Raw genomic sequence first — 21497 nt, forward strand, 5'->3', positions numbered from 1 at the left:
CTCATGGCTAGTGAGAAACGCTTGTTACATACAATGATTGCTATCACCGTTTCACACAAGCTTTTCTGCATGGCCAGTAGATATTGTGGTTTACAATGTGATCAAGAGGTTGGTTCATTTCAATCCAACATATCTCATTTAATGAGAGCTAATTGGCTAGGCTGGCCGGCAATGACATACAGAATTCAACTAGTATTTAATGTGTCTATTGAATGTATGCATTTCCAGGTAAAAGGCTTCTCAGCCTTCCATAAACTCTTTTGTCACAGCTTTGAAAGATTTGACTTGAAATTTATTGTAAGGTGGTCCATTGTATCCTATCAACAAATCTATCATTTCACAGACTGAATCCCCGACAGAAACTACTGTTTTTAACTGTCATGATGTCAAACGAATTTACAGTCGACAATTGAGCATGGCGAATATGGTGAAAGGAGAACAAACTAACTAATAAACTTGTGAGAGCTTGTATGCTTAGGTTTTGCTAGTGGACGACTTTCAATCGTTAACACAAAGTAAAATTCACATGCATCAACAAGAATAATGGTTGCTCGCTGCCGCGTGTGCAACCTTCGGTGGTTGTGTGCATTAATCGGTCTCAAAAGTCATCTCCGTGGTTGATTATGATTAAGGTGTAGATGTGATAACTGTAATTGATATTAAAGGACTAAAAAAAAAAAAGAATTGTTTATAGTCAGAGTACTTGGGTTCTGTCAACATCTGCCTTAATCAATTCCCACCAAGAATTGCAGCTGATCATAAGTTTGTTTCATGTATCGATAGATAGCTAAGTAATGTTTTCTTATACTTAAATCTAAAATTGGAAGTTTTCTTAAACTTAAATCTAAAATTGGAAATTTTCTAGGCAACCAAACAAGTCCCAACACTAATTTCTTGCACGTAATCTGAAAGTTGAAACACAAATTTAGATAAGATAGCTGCAATAGTCTAGGCCTACGCCAGATGAAAGTATGGCCACCAATAAAAGCAGTGATAAAATCATTTAACTCTTCAAGGCTTCACCTACTCCAACCAACCCCCATAGAAATTATTATCTATTTTGCTCGGAAGATGGTCTAACCTCCAACCAGTCCCCAACGTCCCCTGCCTTCATGTATTGAAGTTTTGCTATAATTTTCTTCACCGCAAATCAGTCTTGCAATTTTCAAATGACAAAGTCAAGTGATGGAGAAAAACTACCTTGTCTTTATCGGTATATAATTATGTTTTTATCTCTCTCGTTACGTAACTACATCATGTGAATGTTTTTCTGAAAAATCAACCCAGATAACAAAGTCCAAACATTAATGCATATGTGTTTTATTTAAGTTATAACACACTCTTCTGTTTTTCACGTTAAAGAATGAACCAAATTAAATCCAGCCCAATTATTCCAAACATCTAGTCTCAAAGCCATTTTCTGGTGAGACTTTTAATGCTCACTTTGAATTCGACCTGCTTGGTTTGAACAATTAATTCATCATTGCAGTCGGCTGTAGGTGAGTTATTGTATCGACAATTGGAATAATTACTAATTACCATCACTGAAATGTCTGATATATAGTTGTATTTTATTAGATTGTTACTATTTACATCACATTTACTGCTTACATTATTGATAACCTCTCTAATATAAATAAATTCTATATATACTACTATGCGAATACGGGCCACTTAGAGAGGTGATCATCATCGTGAACTATCTTATAACATTATTGTTTTGTTACTAAATATGGTCTCATTATAAACACAGAGTGCATGTGATTCATCTAGCACATGAAAAACATGAAAGCGATGGGTGTACCATCTTTTACCCATACAGAAATAATAAACAACTAATTGGCTGAATATCCGTACTTACGAATTACAGTTTCATATTTATATATATAATGTATTTTTCATACGTATATGTGTTAAATTGTAATTTGCACGTAAAAAAAATCCAAGTAATGTTTATGAAATTATGCAAATAATTAAATAAATGGGAATTTTATGTAGACCCATGACCCATCAATGTGCAATACTCTCTCATGCACATTTTCTACCCCAACCACATTTCCAGCCAAAACAAGAAAAATACTTCCCTGCGTTAATTAATTTGTAGACCCAGCAAGCAGGGATAGCACGGTAATTTCAGCCCCAACTCCCTCATTTAAAACCCCCGCCTTCTATCTCACACCATCCCTCGCTCAAAAAGCAGACGCAGAGAAAGAGAGAAAAGAAAGAGAGGCTTCAGTTTCCCAAACGATGTCGTCGCAGGAGCAACCGCGGAGCTTCCCGTCCATTACGGCGTGCGACACGAGCGAAACGGCGTCGTACGATTCGATCGCTGCCGACCTCGACGGCACGCTCCTCATCTCCCGGAGCTCGTTCCCTTACTTCATGCTCGTCGCCATTGAAGCCGGCAGTCTCCTCCGAGGCCTCGTCCTCCTCCTCTCCCTCCCTCTCATCATCATCTCCTACTTCTTCTTCTCCGAAGCCCTCGGCATCCAAATCCTCATCTTCATCTCCTTCTCAGGCCTCAAAATCCGCGACATCGAGCTCGCCTCCCGCGCCGTCCTCCCCCGGTACACAAAAATCAAATAAAAAGCAATTTCATTTGAATATAAACATTTAAATTTGACATTTTTGATTTAATTTTTTGAATTGATCAGGTTTTATGCGGCGGACGTGAGGGCGGAGAGTTTCGAGGTGTTCGACAAGTGCAAGAGGAAGGTGGTGGTGACTGCGAATCCGACGGTGATGGTGGAGCCGTTCGTGAAGGATTTTTTGGGCGGCGATAAGGTGCTGGGCACGGAGATCGAGGTGAACCCCAAGACGAAGAAGGCTACCGGGTTCGTGAAGAAGCCGGGGGTTTTAGTGGGGAAATTGAAGCGTTTGGCGGTTCTGAAGGAGTTCGGCGGCGAAGTTCCGGATCTTGGGATCGGAGATCGGAGCTCCGACCATGATTACATGTCACTTTGCAAGGTCAGTACTAGCACTTCTGCTACTTCACATTTTTGCTTAATTATTTCATTTATTTGGTGTTTTTTTTCCCCTTTCTAATTTGTTATAGTAAAAGCATGGGACCCACATAATTTAACTTTCCCAACCACTTGCCAGCTAAAATTGTATGTTGTCCATTCAATGGAACTGTGGATCTCTGATGATAAGGAAAGGAAATCATTAAGTCAATTATTGTTAATGCATAATTTGGAAATGCAACCATTAAATGATCATAACCTACCGCATCTCCTTTAAACATTTTAAGCAAGGAATCTTATCGTCAAGTCTAAAAAAGAATAATAATAAAACTCTAGTTACAAGTATGCCTATAGTATTTACCATGTTGAATTCACTGCGGATAATTAATTATTCTAAGACATTTGAAACTTGTTCCATAATTATGATCAGATATCTATTCAACAAATTTATAAATAAGCTAATATGGTTTTTTAATTATTTGGCCAAAAAGGGGCAGTTGAATGATAATACTTATATTTGGTTTCATTATCTTCATTTTCATACGAGCTTTTGTGTTAAGTTTGATTTGTATGGTTGTAAGATTTGTCACGATTGTGTATTACTTTTTGAGTTTAAAAACAATATTACATTTTAATTAAATTATATCATAAATACCATGTGCTGGTTGGTGGAATTTATATCTAATTTTTAATTTGAAATAAGATTGGCTCCTTTAATTTATTCATGTGAATTTTTGCTGACTCTGGTGTGGCTAATCAAATGTTGGGCAGGAGGGCTACATGGTGCACCCAAGCAAATCAGCCCGTCCAGTCTCCAAAAACCGTCTCAAGAGCCAAATAATTTTCCATGATGGACGCCTAGTGCAGCGCCCGGACCCACTCAACGCCATCCTAACGTATCTCTGGCTGCCATTTGGCTTCATCCTCTGTTTAATGCGTGTGTACATCAACCTCCCTCTCCCCGAGCGCATCGTAACGTACACTTACGCAATGCTGGGGATCAAGCTCGTGATCCGCGGCAACCGGCCCCCACCGCCCTCTCGCGGGACCCCCGGCAACCTCTACGTGTGCAATCACCGTACAGCGCTCGACCCGATCATCATCGCCATTGCGCTCGGACGCAAAGTCTCGTGTGTGTCGTACAGCGTAAGTCGGCTCTCGAGGTTTCTCTCGCCAATCCCAACCATTGCTTTGACCCGCGATCGTGAGGCTGACGCTGCCCGCTTATCAGCGCTTCTCCAGAAGGGAGACCTCGTGGTGTGCCCCGAGGGCACCACGTGTCGCGAGCCCTTCTTGCTGCGATTCAGTGCTTTGTTCGCAGAGATGAGCGATAGGATCGTTCCCGTGGCGGTAAACTGCAAGCAGAACATGTTCTACGGGACCACGGTGCGCGGGGTCAAGTTCTGGGACCCGTATTTCTTCTTCATGAACCCGAGGCCCACTTACGAGGCGACGTTTCTGGACCGGTTGCCGAGCGACATGTCGTGCAAGGCTGGGAAGTCGGCGATTGAGGTGGCGAATTATGTGCAGAAGGTGTTGGGCGATGTGCTGGGGTTCGAGCGCACTGGATTGACGAGGAAGGACAAGTATTTGTTGCTGGGAGGGAATGATGGCAAGGTGGAGTCTATGTACAATGCAAAGAAGTGAAGGTGCGTGATGTGGGAGGGTATTTTGGTCATTTGCAGTGATAGGAGGAGAAGAGATAATGTGTTCAGAATGGTATATTGGTCTAAGTGTAGAGAAGTTTTATGTGAATTTGGATAATGTGATTGATTAAGGCTCCATTGTTGTTATGTTAATCTATTATAATATTTAATATTTATATTCCTCCGGGCTGTTTTATTTTTCACTGGGATAGATTTGACATTGGAGAGAAAATATTGGTCTAGTATTCGGAATATCCACAGGAGAAGGACTTAGATCGAGAAATCCCAGGCCACTAGTATGGCTACGAAACCAGTTTGATGTTCCTGCTGGTATCTCAACAGGTTGTGGAATAAGCTTAGCCTCTCTTGGGCTGTTGTTTAGGCTGTGCTGCCTGGACATCTTCAACTTCAATTTCATCAGCAGCAGCATTGGTTTCGTTGGAAAGATTCATTGGTGGGGGAGAACTGTATTTCAAATAGAGTTTCCTGCGAGTTTTATTGACCATACAAGATTAGTCCCATTGGGCATGCTAGAAATATGATAGTCGCGTTTTTGAACTCTCTGATGTCCCTGGCCGCTAGCAGGCTGTACTTTGGCAGCTAGCGGCTTTGCTTGCGTGTCAAGAAAATGGATTAAAAGAGACCTGGGCCTGAGATGGGCTCAAAGACTATTCCTTGGGGTATTGTGATAGGCGTGCCACTACTAGCGATACCCTTCTAGTAGAAAGAGGGAATGGAATGGTGTTTGTGCTGTGGATGGAAAGAGGGGAATTTGACTTTAGACATGTGACACCTGTAAAGGCACAACAGTTTTATTGTTTTCAAATCAGAGTCCAAACCACGCCCCTTCTTAATCCTGTACCACTGATTGTTTTAGTGATTAAATCACTTAGAGAATGGCTTGGGTCTTGGTGATTTCAGCATGGGCTGTGTTAATAACCTCCTTTAATGGATCTTTTTAATGCATTTAGTTCAGCTATTGCTTCGGATATTTTCTGTTTGAAATGGAACTGTAGCATCGGACATCACTCTGTCCGAAAGTGACGTATGATGAAATCATACGTGCTTCTGTCCGAAGTGATAGTGTAGCATCGGACACAAGTTTGTCCGATGTTTGACCATGCGCTGGTCAATATTTCTGTCGCTTTCTGTTTGATGGGCCTGGGCCGAAAGAACTTTGCTTGGGCCTTCTCTATCTGCTGTGATGGTTTTTTGGGGGTTGGGCCCAGCTTAATAAGCCACGAAATTGGCTGATTAACTGTAGAATTTAACCTGGTGTAAATTTTGGTCTGAACAGAAACTCAACGGACAGTTGCAACAGAACACATGCAACTGAGATGTTCAGTGACAACCACATGCACAAAATGAATACAGAAGCAGACTATCTAGAAGGCTCTAGCAGCCTAATCTAAAATGAGGTTACTGTAATCTCTTCTTTCATAAACTCGATTCCCTCACAGCCTAATCCTAACCCTTTAAGTCAGATACTTTAACTGTCCTGCCTGCTTGCTTGGTTAAATTGCAGTTCACTGCAAGATTCACTTCTTTCTGCTGACACGGATGCCTTAATGACTCTGTGTAAGTTTTTGCAAGAAAAGTATGAATCAAAAGAGAAGAGCATAGAAAAGCACAAACAAGAATGTTCCATCCAGATATCATATTGGCCACCACAGTTTTTGCATCACATATAGCAATCATCATTGAGCATATGATTTAATATGATAGTCCAAGAATGTGCTTTCTCATATTCTTTTGTTTATGATTTGGCGGTTTTCTAGTTCACATTTGAATGAAGAACAAACCATTTAAAACCTTTGTTAAATAAGTGAGAGTGTATCATCTCCATTTATTCTCAACAGACCAGAAAATAGCTGTAACTACATTACATTCAGCTCATACAGATTTTCGAAGATTTTGGTTGTGTTCCGACAAGGAATGAGAGAGAGAAAGACGGGGCGACTGGGGTGCTGTGCTGGGTTGGTTGAGTAGGAGGTTGGGTTTTGGGGGGCGGGTGGTGGCTGTTGTGGCTTTTCCGTCCGGGGTGGGAAGGTTATCGCAAAGTCGAACATGTCGTGGCATTTGACGATTTTGGGGTTGTCGACATCGTGGAAGATTTCGATCTCGCTGCAGATTTGGTTCCTTGTAGACGATGCCTCCGGTTCCGATCCAAGTTGAAAACCGTGACTCACCTTCTCACCTCTGTACAATTTTTAAAAGCTAAGAGCTCAAAAAAAAAAAAAGAATAAACAAAATTGGCGTTTGCTCAAGAAAAAATAAAATGCTTTTGACTTACTTTGATGCATACACACTTTGATGAAATTGGGTGATGTTAAGGAATTCTCAAAACCCAATTAAATAAGGGAGTTTCACTAAAACACGCAAAATGGAGGTTGAAATTATAAAAAAACCCAAGCACTATTTAAACATATAAACACACCCAAAACCCATCATTACATACACTCAAAATCCATTTATAAACACACCCAAAAAGTTGACTTTGGGGTTGATTTTGGGTGTGTTTCTATGTTTAAATAGTGCTTGGGTTTTTTTTTATAAATACATGTCTAGGATTGAGTTTATTTATAAATTTGTAATTAAATAATGAATTATAAAAACCCAATAATTATAAAATCCAACTAAAACCCAATAGAAGCCCACGAAATGGCCCAGCTGAAAAACCCTGGTTCAAAACGACGTCGTTTTGGCCAAGCTTCATTAAAAATAAAAAGCGCAGTAGACAAAAGCGCAGCACCCAGTGTTTCTTGCGCATTTCATCAAATAGGTTGCGTGCGTCTCTAGTATGAGCAGAGGTGCAACTCTAGCAACTCTTACGGAGTTTTCTGGCGACCGGAGGTGCAAGTGCTCCTTGCGCCTACACAGGTCCGCCACTAGTGATGGGATTAGGCTACCAGGGATTAAGTTGAGCTATTCATCACTTTTTCTTATTTTTAGGACTCAAAATCTTGTCCACTGATCACCTTCACAAATTCATTCGTCATGTATAAAAATTGATTTCCACAAGTCTTCTTGTCCATAAATCCCAAAATTAATAAACTTCTTATATTCATACCCAACAAAAAGGAAAAAAAAAAGCGATTATCTGATTAAGACCTTCAAAATTTAGTCAATTACTGAAGTCTCAAGTCAATTTATGGGCACTTGCATCATAATTTCTAGAAGTAGTAGATGAATGATATATGCAGTCCTTTTTTCATGTTTGGTGTTGAATAAATGCATGTGTAATATGTTTAAGATCATGCTTTATCGTAATTCACGTTTCTACCTTTTCACGTGTTTTCTAAAATTTCGGCCACCAACAGACAAAAATCAAGCCACTTCTACCCACAAGGGCTAAGTCTAAGGCAAGGGTAAGCAAGGGCTGCCACTATTCACATGAATAGTGTCAGCCTTTGCATTTGTGGTTCCACCCATGGGGGCAAAGTTTAGGGCAAGTCTAAGGCAATTACTATTCATTGTACTTTATTTCCTATTTTTTTTATACTTTAAACCATTAATTTTGATAAGCTTTTTAGATTATATTTTCGGTTGTCACGTGTCACTATTTATTATAAAATTTTCACTTAAAATTTAAGATAACATTTTTCGGATAAAATTTTCGGTTACCCCGTATCCATATTTATTATAAAATTCACATCTCACTCATCATACAATTGAAATACCTACTTACTCATCATACAATTGAAATATTCTTGGTTTTCCTAGTTTGACACAATGGAATATAAGGACAACTCCATCATTGGCGGAGGCGATTCCACCGGATCACGACGTGTGGGAGTATTTTCCTTCGGAGGACGTAATAGTGCCATTATTTATGACACGGAACGCACCACTGGAACTTATTGCGGGCATTGTTCACTTGAGGAGCCATGTGTAATGGTTTTCCTCTTTTTTGTTTTGCCTTGACTAATCTATTAAAAAAAAGAAATTGGAAATGCAAGAAATGTATATATATATAAAGATATTAAATTGAATAAAACGGAAATTTTTTTTTTAACCTTATTGCCAAGATTTTGACCTCTTCGAACATTTGTCCACGACCCTTCGGCTTCGATGGAAGATGACATTTGTATTTTTGCACAAATGAAATTTTGTAGTAGAAAATTTGGTGTGGAAAGTGAAAAATATTGGAAGGAGATGAGTTTTTATGAAGATTTGGTGTGGAAAGTAAATAAAATGGTTAGATATTTATAGGGAAAAAATACAAAAATTTTTGGTATTTTTTAATTCAGAATTTTTTCGAATTTTTTTAAGCCAAAAAGAGGACCGTCGGATTTGAAAAATGATCGGCGCCCTCACACGACACGTGGCACTTTACCGTTGGATTTTGCCACGACATCAATGAGGGAAATCAAAATTTTGTTTACCGTCTTGCGACGTTAGCATGACGCTGCCGACGTCAAGACTCGGCCCAGCCGGTTGCCCTTGGGCTCGCCCGGCCTGGTGGGACCTAGCACTAAACCGAGCCGCTTTTCTTGCGCTGGAGCCATCTCGGCTCGCCGGGGCCTTTCCCAGTTTGGGTCATGCGCTAGACTCTGCTCTTACAATGCTTTATTGTTCTAGGAAAGCAAACAGCAACAAAGTTGATAGACTTCGAGTCAATTCCAGTCCTTAAAGACTTCGTTTTTTCCCCTATATCTTCGACCTAATAGTGCATTCATAAACGCTAAATAGTTGTGCCACTTTATTGAATCGTGTTGATCTCGCATTTGAATCTATTAACATGCATTGTCACCGGATGTGTTTGAAACTCTTTCTTGCAATTGCGCTGCTTTTGCTACAGTGCGTCCAAGGCGGAGAAGTTAGTCCTAACCACAGGGATGCTAATGTGACCGGGAGGTGGATAGAGAAGGAAAGGCAAGCACTCTGTTGACGTTTTTTTCGGAGAGGGTCGTCTTAGAGAAAAAGGAGTTTGTCTTCAGCAGTGGAGAAGGTGAGGACCTTCTGTAAGGGACTAGCCTGCAGAAGACAAAGTAGGAGAAGCAATCGTTAAGCTTCGGACACCGGTGTCGTGCCGGCCGAAGGCTCTCCGATGCCTAAATCAGCTAAGAGTAGTAACTTTAGTAGAGTGACAGTAAAAAGTAAGAAAGTAGTTACCCTTTTTACAAGGGTACTGTTCCCTATTTATAGGGAAGTGGAAGTGAGAGGTTTGTGTAGATTTCCGATGTGGGACTTTGTGAAAGTCGTTGTGGTGGTGACACGTGTCCTGGAGATTAGGTTTGGAAGTTTGAGAGCTTCGGCAGGTGTCTGGCACTTTAGAAGAGTGTCTTCCTTCGGCATGGGAGAATGTGTGTTTGCCTTATTGCTAGTCGTTTTGAGGTTGTATATGCTCGTTTGATTATGGTGTAAACACACTCCTTGCATTCAAACGTGGCCTGGTGCATAAGTCCGATCTCCTCTTTTCGTGGAGTTCAGAAGCCCAGAAACAAGATTGTTGCAGATGGATAGGGGTCTCTTGTAGCAACCAAACAGGTCATGTTCTTCTACTTGACCTTTCATACAAAGTTGTGGGTGTAGGCGCACATTCATGGAATTATTATTTATTGGAAGGTAAGATCTGATTGAGTTGCAGCATTTACACCATTTGGACTTGCATAGGATTAATTTCAATGGGAGCCAAATTCCAGATTTCATTGGTTCTCTATCCAATTTAAGATACCTTGATCTGTCTCACACTTTTTTTGGAGGCAAGTTTCCAAGTCAGGTCGGAAATCTTACGAACTTGCAGCATCTGGACTTGAGTTCTAATGACTTTACAAATGCAGAAAATCTCGATTGGCTTCCTTTTCTTTCGTCATTAAGATATTTAGACTTGAGTGGCAAGAATCTCAGCAATGTTTTCGATTGGCCGGAAGCCATTAATAAGCTTCCTGAACTAACAAACTTGACACTATGGAAGTGTGATCTTCCTTCTCCAATTATTTCCCCTCTTTCTTACATAAACTTTTCTAAATCTCTTGCTAGCGTTGACCTTCTTGGGAACCATTTGAGTAATTCAATATTTCTATGGTTGTCCAACTATAATACCAGCCTTGTTAATCTTGACCTCTCTAATAACCTTCTAGCCGGTTCAATTCTTGATGTTTTGGGAAACATGAGCTCTCTGGCACATCTTAATCTCTTGAACAACCAACTTGAAGGAGGGGACCCGCTTTCTTTTTCCAGCTTATGTAGTTTGCAATCATTGGATCTTTCAAGGAATCGTCTGAGTGTGAGTGGACAACTTGCTAAGTTTGTTCAAATATTGTTCTCTACATGTGCTCAAAACTCATTGGAGATTTTGGATCTCAGTTCGAATGATCTTACAGGGTCGTTACCTAATCTTACAAACCTTTCATCTTTGGAAGTCTTGCTTCTTTATAACAATCAATTAAGCAGAGGGATACCTGAAAGTATAGGGCGAATGTCGAAGCTCAAAACTATTGATTTTCATATGAATTCTTTGGAATGAGTGATTTCAGAAACTCATTTCTCAACACTCTCCAAATTACAGTATTTGGATCTATCTTCTCAAAACTCTTCTAACTCACTAGTTTTAGACATCCATGCTGATTGGATTCCTCCTTTCCAACTGTATTCCATAAATTTGGGGTCTTGCAAGATGGGTCTGCATTTCCCAAAGTGGCTTCAAACTCAAAAACAAATCAAATACCTTGATATTTATGATGCTGGAATTTCCGACATCCTTCCAAGTTGGTTTTGGAGTTCATGTCGTAATGTGATATTTATGAATCTCACAAGCAACCAAATTAGAGGTACATTTGCAGATTTGACATTGGAATTTTCATATTCCCCTGCACTACATCTGAGTTCTAACAAGTTGGAAGGTCCAATCCCCTCAGTTCTATCAACAACCTCATATCTGGAACTCTCTTATAATAAACTTTCAGGGTCAATTTCGTTCTTGTGTTCAAGTGTAGCTATTGGTTTAGTCTTTCTTGACCTCTCAAGCAATAATGTTTCTAGAGATTGCTTGACACATTTGGAGAATCTAGTCATGCTTGATTTGAGTTACAACGCTTTGTCGGGGAAAATTCCTACAACAATAGGCTCCATATTTCAGATTGAAACACTCAAATTGAGAAGCAATAGATTTGTGGGAAAATTGCCTTCGTCGTTGAAGAATTGCACGAGTTTAGTACTCGTTGATGTTGGGGATAATAAATTATCCGGACCTATACCTAAATGGTTAGGGGTTAGCTTAAAGAATTTGGTTATCCTGATGCTTTCGTCTAATCACTTCAATGGAAGCTTGCCCACACAAATATGCCATCTAACAGACATTCAAATTTTGGATTTCTCCATGAACAACATCTCTAGAAGCATACTCAAATGCCTCAACAATTTAACTACTCTGGCTCAGAAAGGAAATCCAAGTTTGGACATCGAACATCCTGCCGCCGTTCCCACCGCAGCATCTATTGCATATCCTTATGATATTTCTTATGATATTGATGAAATTCAATATGAGGATAATGCAACCTTCATATGGAAAGGAAGAATGTACTCATACAAAAACACTTTGGGGCTTGTGAAGATAATTGATTTGTCAAGCAATAGATTGATAGGAGAGATTCCAAGTGAAATCACTCATCTTGTTGGGTTGGTTTCTTTAAACCTGTCGAGAAACCAATTAACAGGTCAAATAACTCAGAGATTGGAAACTTGCAGTCACTGGATGTCCTTGATTTATCAAGAAACCAGATAGAAGGACGAATTCCAACAAGCCTTGCTTGGATAGATCGTCTTGGTTTCTTGGACTTATCATTTAACAACTTATCTGGCGAAATTCCAATCGGGACTCAGCTCCAAAGCTTTATGCTGGAAATCCTCAACTCTGCGAACCTCCACTTAAAAAGATGTGTGTTGATCAAAATGTGCAAACATACTTGAGCAATCGAGAGGATGATAAGGATGAGCTTATAACATGGGGATTTTACATCAGTATGGGGGTTGGGTTTGCAGCTGGATTTTGGGGAGTTTGTGGCACTTTGTTATTCAAGAGGTCATGAAGATACGCATACTTCAAGTTCCTGAATGGTTTAAATGATTGGCTTTATGTGAGAGTAGCTCAGATCAAGCGGCAACTCAAGGATATGCTTAATAGATAAGCTGTAAGTAGATAAATTCTTGTGTTTTTAAACAAAACATATGGAGTTAAGCTATTTTTGTTTCAATTTGGTTTTCATCAAAACTTATGGGTGCTTGTTTGCTTGTATCTTTAGCTCCAGCATCTTCGGAGTGGGAGGCAACCTCCATGCGTCAGTTGACTTGAAGAGTGCATAGTTGCCATGGAAGCAGTGATATATCTGCACAAGTTTTCAAGTATTGGTTTAAATGATTGGCTTTGTTTGTATTAATATTAATAAGGATTTGTTACTGTATCTTTGTTTGTAAGCAATTATGTAGTGGGGATTTTCCTTGGTAAATGATTTGTTAGTGTGTCTTGTTTGTAAGCAATTATGAATAGGACTTCTCCAAACAATTGTTTGCCATGAATTTTATTTTTTGCAGAAAGCAAATTATGAATTGGTATCCTCTGTTTTTCATCAGAAAGAATACACCAGGAATCTTTTATGTATTATGTACACAAATTACAAGCTTTTTCCCTCCCAGTGTAGTTTACAACATTTTTTTTTTCCATTTTTCCAGAGTAATTCATATACTATAAACATTAAAATGGACAAGAATTCAAATACAACATATCTCACTAGAAAATGACCAGAATCTTAATATCATGGAACTGAGTGAAGCTTTGACTTTCGCGGTTCGTGAAAGCCAAATTGAGAAGTGTCAAATTCAAAACCAGACCCTTGGGGGGCGTTTGATATCCTCTTAAAGTATGGAACTCAAAACTTTTGATTTTTCTTAAAAATAAGGAATTCAGGCTCGTTTTGCCTTTGAACCTGCCCCGTTATGTGGGACCCACCAATTGCCCGGGCAACTGAACCCCGCTGGAACTCACGCCTGGGTCTTGGGTCCCCTCCTGCTCGGATAATTCGAACTGCTGGAAGTGCCCTTAGAGACGTACCCAAACGTGGTCGTTCCATTTTGGGTATTATTAGTATTACGGAGCCAAAAAGCGCAAAAGCTTCGTCGTTTTGATCACAACGTTTCTAGAGGTAAAGAGCAAGAGAAGGGAAGAATTCTCGTTAGTGAGACACCGAAGACTGAGCGATGTACTTGAAGAAGCCGCTGTGGAGTGAGGGAACGACGACACCGAAGGCCTCGGCGGAATCTGATTCAAACCCACCCGCCACCGCCGTCAGCGATCTGGTCAACTCGTTGACCACGCAGAGAGTGTACCGCGAGGTCACCCTCGCTCTCCGGAGCGGCCTGCGCGACGTTCGTGCCGAGTTCTCTTTCCTCCGAGTCCGCGGCCTCCGCAGCCTCCTCAAGTTCCTCCGATCAGTCGCCGAGTCCGATTCCACGATCAACCTCTTCTCTCAGACCCAATCGCTCCCTGAGCTTCAAGGTAATTCGAAATCAGAAATTTCAATTTTTGCTTTCATTTCCTGATAAATTGATTTTGATTTGTTTGAAAATGGTGAACAGTGGTGCCGGTTCTGTTTCAAAACTCGCTGAAAGATGCGGAGGATGAGATCGTGCGAAATTTGGATCACATTTTCGGGGTCGAGCCTCTGAAGATCACGAGCCCTTCAAGCGACTCCGAGGTTTCGCTTGCGCTTCGAGTTTTGGAGGGCTGTTGTCTGCTTCATCCAGATAGCGCGGTCTTGGCTCATCAGCACAAGGCCATTCAGGTAGGTACCCATGTAGCTAAAAGCTCAACCAAAATCTATGGAGTAGTTATGAATTTCAGATATTAAAGTTTTTGGTTTTTGTTTTTGTAATTGGGTTTGTGTAGGTGTTGATGAATATACTGCCAACTCGAGGGGTGATTGAGCAAAGCGCTTGCTTGGATGCTTTGATTGCAATAATGTTGGATTCATCAGCTAATCAAATGGTAGGTTCAAGCCTCGTTGTGCTTGGTTTCTGATTGGTGATGGGATTTTACAATTTCATTGTTTTTGCGTAATGTTCAGGATTTTGAAGCGTTTCATGGTATTGAGGAAGTTGCAGAGCTCATTAGAGACAAGCAAGTTGATGAGAACCTCAGGTTTTTGTTCAATTTATGCTGATTGATTGATTGGTTTCTTATGTTAACCTCCGTTATTGCATAAAATCTGACATATATATTGAGATGGTGCCTTCACTGTCCTGAGTTGTGGTTTGAAGCTTTATCTACTTAGTGTGGTTTTTCGAAGGGTGAATTCTGGGAAATGAGTAGTTTCATTGATAAATTGTCGGGTAAATGTAAAAGTTTGTGCAACAATAGGTTTATGGAAGCCACATGATTGCTGTCTGTGCTACTTGGTTCTTCCAAATCCTTGCATCTTTATCATTAGCAGTGCCATTTCGGCTTGTGCATCAGACGAGTCTTGATAAAAATCCCATGTTTTCCTTCATTCTAGGCTTAGTTGAGCTATGTCCTGTTGCTCATTTTCATTTTCATCAAATGTGTAATGAGGTCTTCTTCGAGAAATGAGTTAGAGTTAGGGTTTCTGAATATTGGTCTGCCTAGGCTGAGGTCTTTTCTTTGCTAATCTAATGGACACTGAAGGCCACCATCTTTTGCTTCTGATTAGGTTGAAATGCGGAGAGTTCTTGCTACTGCTCATTGGGCATGTAAATGGGAGGGACAGGCCTCCCTTGGCAACTGTACATGAAGACATAAGGAGGCTTTTAGGTGAGAAATCTGCTTCCTTGATATGGGCAGCCAGTCAATTTGGTTCAACTCTTGATCCGGAGCAGAGACTAACCGCGCTTCACATCCAAGCTCGTCGCGTGATAGAGTCCTTGGACCTGTACTGAATCTGAACATAGAAACTAGAAAGCACCCTAGGCAATTTTCCTTTGTTTTTCAATGAAATCACAATCTGTAGCCGTATTTTTGCCCATTTACCTGTTTGTATGTAGTTCTTTGTTTGCAACGGCTGATGTTCTAGAATGTTTAAGAAATTGAGTTAAGAAACTGTGTTCATATATTTTGAACAACATAGAGCAGCAATCTTGTTGTAGTTATAAACCATTTTCATGTGCATAATCATAGTATTCGAAGTCGAATAAATCTCGACGAATTTCTTCTCTGTCTTTGCCGGAATTGCATCCGGGGGCGCTTTTGAAATCCAATTAGGTTGTAGTGGTGTTACCATGACACACATACTTTCATCTTAACCATGCCGTCGACAGCTTAGCATCACTAATAAGAGGAGGTGAGATTATTTTATGACACGTGACGTTCGTGTACGAATATTCCACGTTGGCCACAAATTATGCGGAGTGTAATTTACACAGAAATAAACGCAATAAAATAACAAAATATTACAATTTTAAAGAAAAGAAAACCAAAAAATAAGTTTTGAAATTTGTTTCGTTAAAATCAAATAGCAACTTTTGCAATTCTTTGCTTGGTTTAAACTAAGGGCCAGATTTCTAAAAATTCCCGAAATGACCCATACTCTCGCTATTTAATTATCCTTTCACCCATCTAAAAGCAACCGAATTTCCGACTTGCATGGAGGGGCATTTGGATAACTTTGACCTTTTCCCCTCCCTTCACGAGGATGATACGCCACGTGTCAGCCTCTCGACCCATCTTCCTTCGAGTATAACGCCCACTCAGATTCTTCCCGCTTGTTTAAATAATAAAAAAGAAAAATATTAAATAGAAAAAATCTGGAAGCAATGTTTGTATGAGAAAAAAAAGGCTTCTGGTTATCCTCTCAAGCTCGAGAGAGTGAAAGCGACCGAGAAGCAACGAGGCACACACAGAGAGCGTGAAAACACTGTCGTTTCACTCCCTGCCTTTCATCTTTTTGGTTGCTGGACCCTGAATTCTGAAATGGTGTGAGAGCTTGTTGAGCTGAAACAGTTAATTGTTTGAGCTTAGCTTCAATCAGGAGATACAGAGCAAAATGGCTATCGGCGGTTTGATCTCGAACCGGAATTTAGGTTCTTTTATCGACTCAGGTACTGTTGCTTCACTACCTTATCCTGATGTTTGTGTTCTTATTAGTTTTTGGTATTTTGATTTTGGTTGCGTTTTGTGAATTGTAGCTTCTCAATGGAATTCATGCATGCATGTGATTTGAATTTGATTATTTTATTTTCGAATTTCCATTTTTGTAAGCTGAACGAATTTGTTTGTTTGGTTGCATGTTGCTTCTTCTGCTTGGCATTATCTGTACATAATCTGGTTATGTTGGTAAATTTTCGGTAGCAAATTGTTGATTTTGCTGCTGAATTTTTCAGGAATGTAGTAATTTAAGCAAAGTCTACCTTAATTCAACAATTCACCAATCAGCAATAAATTTCAGTGCATGTAAACTTTTCCCAACCTAAATTAGACTGGTTTCTTGTTTCACAGACGTGTGTGTGTGTATATATATATATATATAATGTATGAATATATGTACTGAGCAATTTTGGGAATGCTTTTATCTTTCTGAGTTCATTAAGGACTTCCTTAATTCGGCCGAAGAAATTTAGACAATTTATATGTCGAATTGGAAATAGATGGAGGGATGGACCATTTGGGAATGCTGATCAATATAGCTTACTATCTTCATTTGGCAAATCCCTTGTTACTATCTGTAACTCTTTGATATTGGCAGGGAAAGTATGTCAAACAAACCACACTGTTGTGCATCGCAAAGGAGAGCGTCTGTACAATCAGGGGAAAACATTTTACCAAAATTTATGTACTCCAAGGGTTTCTGCATCTAGAAACTCGTATAGCCCTTATCTGTGTGCAATTAGTTCTTCAGATGCAAGCATTCTGAAGCCAACAGGTAGGGTGCATGATGAAGGTGACCTTTATCTAATAATGTCTCTGCAATCTGGTATAAGGTCTCAGAGCATCATTACTAAACAAAGAAGTACAGGAAGATGTAAAAGCTATCTTTCTTCAAACCATTCATTTAGAAGTTGTATTCAATCAAGAAAGCTGGATAAGCTTGATAACAGGCAATACCAGAAGTATGAACTTGTTAAGGTTAACAGGACCCGTGCTTATTACAAGTCAGAGGATAATGACATAACAAAACCAGAGGTGGACTCACTGTCATCAATAGAGGGGTCTAGTGAAGCTGTTTTGGCAGATGGAAATGTGCTTAAACTATCTTCTTGGTGGGAGCAATTTCCCAAGCGCTGGGTGATTGTACTCCTTTGTTTTACAGCATTTCTGTTGTGCAACATGGATCGTGTGAGTATTTTTCTATTTATGATCATTGTTTTTATTTCTCATTGGTCTAAGCATTGCAAACTTGATATCTCAATCAGCTAACAATGTTAAATCCTTATTGTAGGTAAACATGAGCATTGCAATACTTCCCATGTCACAGGAATTTAACTGGGATAGTGCAACAGTTGGCTTGATTCAGTCCTCTTTTTTTTGGGGCTACCTACTTACTCAGGTTTGACTCAGCATAGCTAATGTGTTTTTCCTTACTCAAATAAATTACACTTTCATTCTCAATCTTCTATGCGTACATTAGCAGGAATGTGATCATGGTTCTGTCCTTGTATCGTTTAGAGGATACTGTTTCATTCATAGTAGTTAGCACGGCCATATATTTGGCGTTCAAGCTACATATCTGATGTATGCATATATCTCTTTTCCTATCCAGATGATGTTATAAATTCCATGCCAATTCTGCTGTCTGATTGTAATAGTTTTATGATTTCTCTTGCATATAGATTCTTGGAGGCATATGGGCAGATAAAATTGGTGGAAGCGTGTATTGGGTTTCGGAGTGATCTGGTGGTCAGTAGCGACAGTTTTGACACCTGTTGCAGCAAAAATCAGCCTTCCTTTTTTGCTTATTATGCGTGCTTTTATGGGGATTGGTGAGGTTTGTCTTTTCAAATGCTTTGCTATGGATCTCTGGTCCTTTACTATTCTGCATTTGAACGTAAATCTGAAACTCTCCCAGCGTACCTTTTTGCTTAGGAATTGACTTGGCTAACTTTACAACTGAAACACTGTGCAAAGAGCAGAACAAGACAGGAGAAAATAATTAACCTAAAAATTACATTGGTTTTGATACCCCCTAAAAATTGAAAAAGAATGAGGAGCTTGTATTTGCATGGCAGGTTCATTGGTTAGTAATTGTCTCAATGCACTTTTGTAGTTTAGCACATACAAATTTTTGCTTAGCTTCCTAAGTTTTTTCGCATTTGAGATCTATTGTATATCAGCTTCCTTCCTGAAATAGGAATTGACAATCCAATTAAGGATTCTCATTGCTGAACAATTTCCCTTTATCTTTCCACAGGGTGTTGCTATGCCTGCAATGAATAATATACTATCTAAGTGGATTCCAGTGTCAGAGAGAAGCAGAGCACTTTCACTAGTATATAGTGGCATGTATCTTGGTTCTGTCACTGGGTTGGCTTTTTCTCCTATTCTGATCCAGAAGTTTAAATGGCCGTCCGTGTTTTACTCATTTGGCTCTCTTGGTAGTATCTGGTTTGCATTATGGCTGAAAAAGGTATGCTCTTGCTTACTTAGTTTTTTCATTGGAAATCGTTGCATTACCTTGTCTACTTTTGATTAGGTAGGATAGACTATGTAAAGAGAAGAAAATGAATAATCTACGTATCTTTAGTATGTATTCTTGTTTGGGCTGTGCAATATTCAATAATGCACTCATTTGCAAAAAGAAAGAAAAAAGAAAAAAAGAAATCAATGATATTTGATTCTAGGTCAATGTAATTTTAACTCAGAATTGTATTTGATGAAAGTTTGTTGACTAGACTTGTTTTGAAGGCTTTGGGTGTGATATTCTTATGTCCTTTTCAATTCCGGGATTGTGTGAATGAACTACTACTGAATCTTCAATTTAAAGTAAAAATATAGGGCATTATCCTTAATAAGGTCACTTGTCTTGTGAACATATATAATGTTTTACACCAGTGGTTTCTCATGTCCATCCGTCTTAGTGACTCTTCAAACACCACAAAAATATACTCTTATATAGACATGACGCGTATGGAAAATATGAATGAACAGATTGAAGCTGCACTTCAGATGCTGTTCCATAAACGTTAACTGTAAAAGCTCTTTCTTGCATGTTGAATCCCCAGGCATATAGCTCTCCAAAAGAAGATCCGGAGCTTAGCACAGAGGAAAAAGAACTTATCATGGGTGGCAACATATCTAAGGAACCTGTTACTGTCATTCCTTGGAAGCTAATTTTATCAAAACCACCTGTTTGGGCTCTTATAATCTGCCACTTTTGCCATAATTGGGGAACCTTTATTCTATTGACGTGGATGCCTACATACTACAATCAGGTAAGGAATTGATTTCTCCAAAAATGAGCCACATGCCCACAACACAACACCCACTTACATATCTCTGTGCAATCTTTGGATTCAGAAATTTCAAGTACTGTCTCACATGAAATCCTACTTTTTCTACTATCCTTGTGCAATTCAACAATTTTAACCAGAAGAAGATTAATTTTTAATCTTGCATATTCAGGTTTTGAAGTTCAACCTCACTGAATCGGGACTCTTCTGTGTCTTGCCATGGTTGACCATGGCTGTTTTTGCAAATATAGGAGGCTGGATTGCAGATACACTTGTCAGCAGAGGCCTTTCTGTGACAACAGTTCGCAAGGCAAGAACTATTACTGCTTGAAGCATTGAATGTGGTTTAGGGGCCGACTTTTCCTAATGATTTCCTCCAAATCTGTTTGTTGTTGCAGATCATGCAATCAATTGGGTTTTTGGGACCGGCCTTTTTTCTTTCTCAGCTGAGCCGTGTCAAGACACCTGCAATGGCAGTACTATGCATGGCATGCAGTCAGGTAAAAAGTAGTAGTTATAACTTTGACTGAGCTTGAATATATTTCCAATGCTTCTAAAATGTGTTGTTTGGTAAGTATTACTTGTAGGGTTATCTGTTCATGCGCTCTTGCTTATTCACAGGGATCTGATGCATTCTCACAATCTGGTCTCTACTCCAATCATCAAGACATTGGACCTCGCTATTCTGTGAGTTGCTATATTCTGAACATATGGCTAGTTGATGAACTATATATACCATTTTCTATAATCAATTTCTAATCTGTCATTTTATAAGTTTATTTGTGCTTTCAATTCTTTACCAACAACATACCTGAAGAAGTAATCAAATTATCTGAACCCTGTGCAATCATACTTATAATACAATTACAGGGAGTATTGCTGGGACTGTCAAACACAGCAGGAGTTCTTGCTGGTGTCTTTGGTACAGCTGCAACCGGGTACATACTCCAAAGAGGTACAATTAATACTTCAATTAAATCATTCTCTTCTGCAGTTTTCAGTTTCCAGTTTCCAGTTTCCAGTTTTGTATTGACTTCTTAAACTTCAATTTTCAGTTTCCAGTGTTGACTTCCCATACTTTATTATCTGCAGGTTCTTGGGATGATGTATTCAAGGTGGCTGTTGCATTGTACCTCGTAGGCACATTAATCTGGAACATATTTTCAACCGGAGAGAAAATCCTCGATTAGAGAAATGCAAGAATGGGAAGGAATGAAAGCTATGACGACATGGAAGAAATGTGAACGCATGAAAGGGAAATCCGGCTGAGCGAACTAGTATTTAAGATATCACGATATCACCATCAATGTTTTTGTAACGACTTCTGAGGCCCTCTCTGGGTTGGCTGGAGACCCCCCTTTTTACAGGTTAATAATGCCTTTAGTTTCAGTGTATGGCTCTAATGTAGAGAACCTATGGGTAATTTGCACCCCATGAACCTTTTGCTTTGCCCATGCAATGCTAATAGCATGTGATCCGCCTAAGTTCTTTCTTA

The 21497-nt window shown here is 39.5% G+C and overlaps 3 protein-coding genes and 1 pseudogene across 4 annotated transcripts; all 4 read left to right on the top strand.

Annotated features, from left to right (window-relative positions):
• The first annotated feature begins 2173 nt into the window (after positions 1–2173).
• On the top strand, positions 2174–4790 carry LOC103331975 (putative glycerol-3-phosphate acyltransferase 8). The gene is made up of 3 exons (XM_008234661.2): positions 2174–2567; positions 2655–2967; positions 3735–4790. Exons 1-3 carry the CDS (start codon positions 2248–2250, stop codon positions 4608–4610), a joined length of 1509 nt encoding a protein of 502 aa, XP_008232883.2. The 5' UTR covers positions 2174–2247; the 3' UTR covers positions 4611–4790.
• Positions 4791–8341: 3551 nt separating this feature from the next.
• On the top strand, positions 8342–13178 carry LOC103342787 (receptor-like protein EIX1; annotated as a pseudogene). Its single transcript, XR_016127001.1, has 5 exons — positions 8342–8500; positions 9411–9484; positions 9758–9852; positions 9947–12741; positions 12853–13178. The product of XR_016127001.1 is annotated as a receptor-like protein EIX1 (transcript).
• A 531-nt stretch (positions 13179–13709) lies between these two features.
• ISI1 (binding protein) lies at positions 13710–15726 on the top strand. Its single transcript, XM_008246414.3, has 5 exons — positions 13710–14102; positions 14183–14388; positions 14493–14591; positions 14671–14744; positions 15274–15726. Exons 1-5 carry the CDS (start codon positions 13805–13807, stop codon positions 15497–15499), a joined length of 903 nt encoding a protein of 300 aa, XP_008244636.1. The 5' UTR covers positions 13710–13804; the 3' UTR covers positions 15500–15726.
• Positions 15727–16349: 623 nt separating this feature from the next.
• On the top strand, positions 16350–21497 carry LOC103342769 (ascorbate transporter, chloroplastic). Its single transcript, XM_008246415.3, is given in 12 exon segments — positions 16350–16657; positions 17302–17891; positions 17995–18102; positions 18386–18419; positions 18422–18540; positions 18964–19179; positions 19775–19984; positions 20175–20312; positions 20401–20502; positions 20624–20689; positions 20873–20957; positions 21095–21497. Coding segments are annotated over 12 exon segments (1821 nt in total). The 5' UTR covers positions 16350–16602; the 3' UTR covers positions 21193–21497.

This window comes from Prunus mume, linkage group LG5 (assembly GCF_029339155.1).
Source record: "Prunus mume cultivar Tortuosa linkage group LG5, ASM2933915v1, whole genome shotgun sequence".
In the NCBI taxonomy this organism is placed as follows: Eukaryota; Viridiplantae; Streptophyta; class Magnoliopsida; order Rosales; family Rosaceae; genus Prunus; species Prunus mume.